Source organism: Pteropus vampyrus, unplaced genomic scaffold, assembly GCF_000151845.1.
Source record: "Pteropus vampyrus isolate Shadow unplaced genomic scaffold, Pvam_2.0 Scaffold11448, whole genome shotgun sequence".
Lineage (NCBI taxonomy): Eukaryota > Metazoa > Chordata > Mammalia > Chiroptera > Pteropodidae > Pteropus > Pteropus vampyrus.
The window spans coordinates 2,399-4,464 of record NW_011900229.1 but is presented as its reverse complement, the minus strand read 5'-3'; the positions used below and the strand labels follow the sequence as shown (position 1 = coordinate 4,464).

The following is a 2,066-nucleotide window of genomic DNA, read 5'->3' as shown; positions in this document are numbered from 1 at the left end:
CTTCTCTTGGTTTTGCTGTCAGGGCCCCCGTGGTCTGCCTGGTGAGAGAGGTCGCCCTGGAGCCCCTGGCCCTGCTGTGAGTACTCCTGGCCCCTTGGGGGATCCCTGGGATCTGAAAGGGTTTCCCTCAGGAGTTACAAGGACCAACCAGTGCTCAGTGGACATAATCGGGGCTTCCCCTCTGTCCTGCAGGGTGCTCGTGGAAATGATGGTGCTACTGGTGCTGCTGGACCTCCCGTAAGTATGACCCCTAGACCTCAGTGCCTGGGAGTGGGTGGGGGTCTCAGCGTCATCTCTTGGGGATGACACTGGGGGTAGGCTGTGTTGGTCTGAACTCCGAGACCTCTTCTGTCCCAAGCGTGACTTGCAGCTGCCACCTTCCTTCTTGCTAACATCTCCCTTTCATGCACAGGGTCCCACTGGTCCCGCCGGTCCTCCTGGATTCCCCGGTGCTGTCGGTGCTAAGGTGAGACCCCTGTCCTCTTCTGAGCATAGCTCCCACAGGCCGAGGGATCTTCTTGCTCCCCAAACCAGAGGGACCCAGAGTGGGCAAGAGAGAAGCCCATTCCCCAGCATCTTTGTCCTGGGGTCCCTTTTTCTGATCTCAGAGTCCTGATTCTTGGTCTTCTGTCCCCGCTCTTCACCACACACCATCCAAAGGTGAGGTTGGGCTCCTAGGGTGGCTCCTGACAAGTCCTTTCTTCTCATCCAGGGCGAAGCTGGTCCCCAAGGATCCCGGGGCTCTGAAGGTCCCCAGGGCGTGCGTGGTGAGCCAGGCCCTCCTGGCCCTGCTGGTGCTGCTGGCCCTGCTGTGAGTATTGCCTCCTCAGTGGCCCTGTACCCCTCCCCAGCTCAGAACCCTTGCCTGTCACTCACTTGCTTCTTTCTGTGCCACAGGGAAACCCTGGTGCTGATGGACAGCCTGGTGCTAAAGGTGCTAACGTAAGTATCCTATGGATTTCAGAGCTGTCCCTGATGCCCACCTCCCACCTGCCCTGTGCCCTCCACTCCTTAAGCTCAACCTGCTCTGCCCCCTACAGGGCGCTCCTGGTATTGCTGGTGCTCCCGGTTTTCCTGGTGCCAGAGGCCCCTCTGGACCCCAGGGCCCCGGCGGCCCCCCTGGTCCCAAGGGTAACAGCGTAAGTACCACTCTCTCATTCATGCCCAACTCTGCACTGGCTCCACTGCAGCCGTCCCCTAGGAAGCATGAAGATCAAGGCCAACTGAACTGCCCCAACACTCTGCTCAACCTCTGCTCCTCCCCCCACACAGGGTGAACCTGGTGCTCCTGGCAACAAAGGAGACGCTGGCGCCAAGGGAGAGCCCGTAAGTCCCCCTGCGGCTCAGCCCACCTGCCTGGAAACGCCTCGAGGGAGATTCGGGGAGGGCCGGGAGCGCCTGGTGCTGGAGGCTAGGCTCCAGCCGGCTCTGGAGCTGGCATCAGGACGGGCCCTCTCTACAGGCTGTCCCCTCTTCTCTGCTCTCTCCAGGGCCCCACTGGTATTCAAGGACCCCCTGGCCCTGCTGGAGAAGAAGGAAAGCGAGGAGCCCGGGGTGAACCCGGACCTTCCGGCCTGCCTGGACCCCCTGGCGAGCGTGTAAGTGTCCTCTTCTCCGCCCCCAGTGCCAGTCCGGTGTCCCACGTCTGAGCTCACTGACCTCCTCTCCTCCTGCAGGGTGGACCTGGTAGCCGTGGTTTTCCTGGTGCAGATGGTGTAGCTGGTCCCAAGGTAACTACTCATCACGGCTAGAGGCTGACCCTGCTGCTTCTTGCCTATTACTTCCTTCTTACAGTTGTCATCAGCCCCCTCGTACCCATCCTATCCCAGTCATTAGTATTCCATGCTGTGGCTGCAGACTTCCCTCTTCACACTTGGCCTCCCCTTGACCTTCCCACCTCCAATAATGCCCCTCAAAGTCCCCCACCTCCCTGGGAGGAAGAAGATTCTGGCCCCTGGTAAAGAGGCCCAGACTTGAGACCCTAACTGTTCCTGTGACCTCCCCTCCAACCAGGGTCCCGCTGGTGAACGTGGTTCTCCTGGCCCTGCTGGCCCCAAAGGCTCTCC

The 2,066-nt window shown here is 60.6% G+C and overlaps 1 protein-coding gene across 1 annotated transcript; it reads left to right on the top strand.

The window, feature by feature from the left end:
• Positions 1-26: 26 nt before the first annotated feature.
• Positions 27-2,066, top strand: LOC105310783. The gene is made up of 10 exons (XM_011386894.2): positions 27-76; positions 193-237; positions 413-466; positions 713-811; positions 898-942; positions 1,041-1,139; positions 1,273-1,326; positions 1,491-1,598; positions 1,677-1,730; positions 2,014-2,066. The coding sequence occupies exons 2-9, from the start codon at positions 206-208 to the stop codon at positions 1,717-1,719; spliced, it is 534 nt and encodes a 177-aa protein (XP_011385196.1). The 5' UTR covers positions 27-76; positions 193-205; the 3' UTR covers positions 1,720-1,730; positions 2,014-2,066.

What these genes read in the sequence shown, in the direction of transcription:
- LOC105310783 (XM_011386894.2), top strand. Translation starts at nt 206, where the DNA reads ATGATGGTGCTACTGGTGCTGCTGGACCTCCC. An exon ending in CTGGTGCTGCTGGCCCTGCT is followed by an intron (nt 812 to 897) that starts GTGAGTATTGCC and finishes TCTGTGCCACAG; the next exon opens with GGAAACCCTGGTGCTGATGG. An exon ending in CTGGTGCTAAAGGTGCTAAC is followed by an intron (nt 943 to 1,040) that starts GTAAGTATCCTA and finishes TGCCCCCTACAG; the next exon opens with GGCGCTCCTGGTATTGCTGG.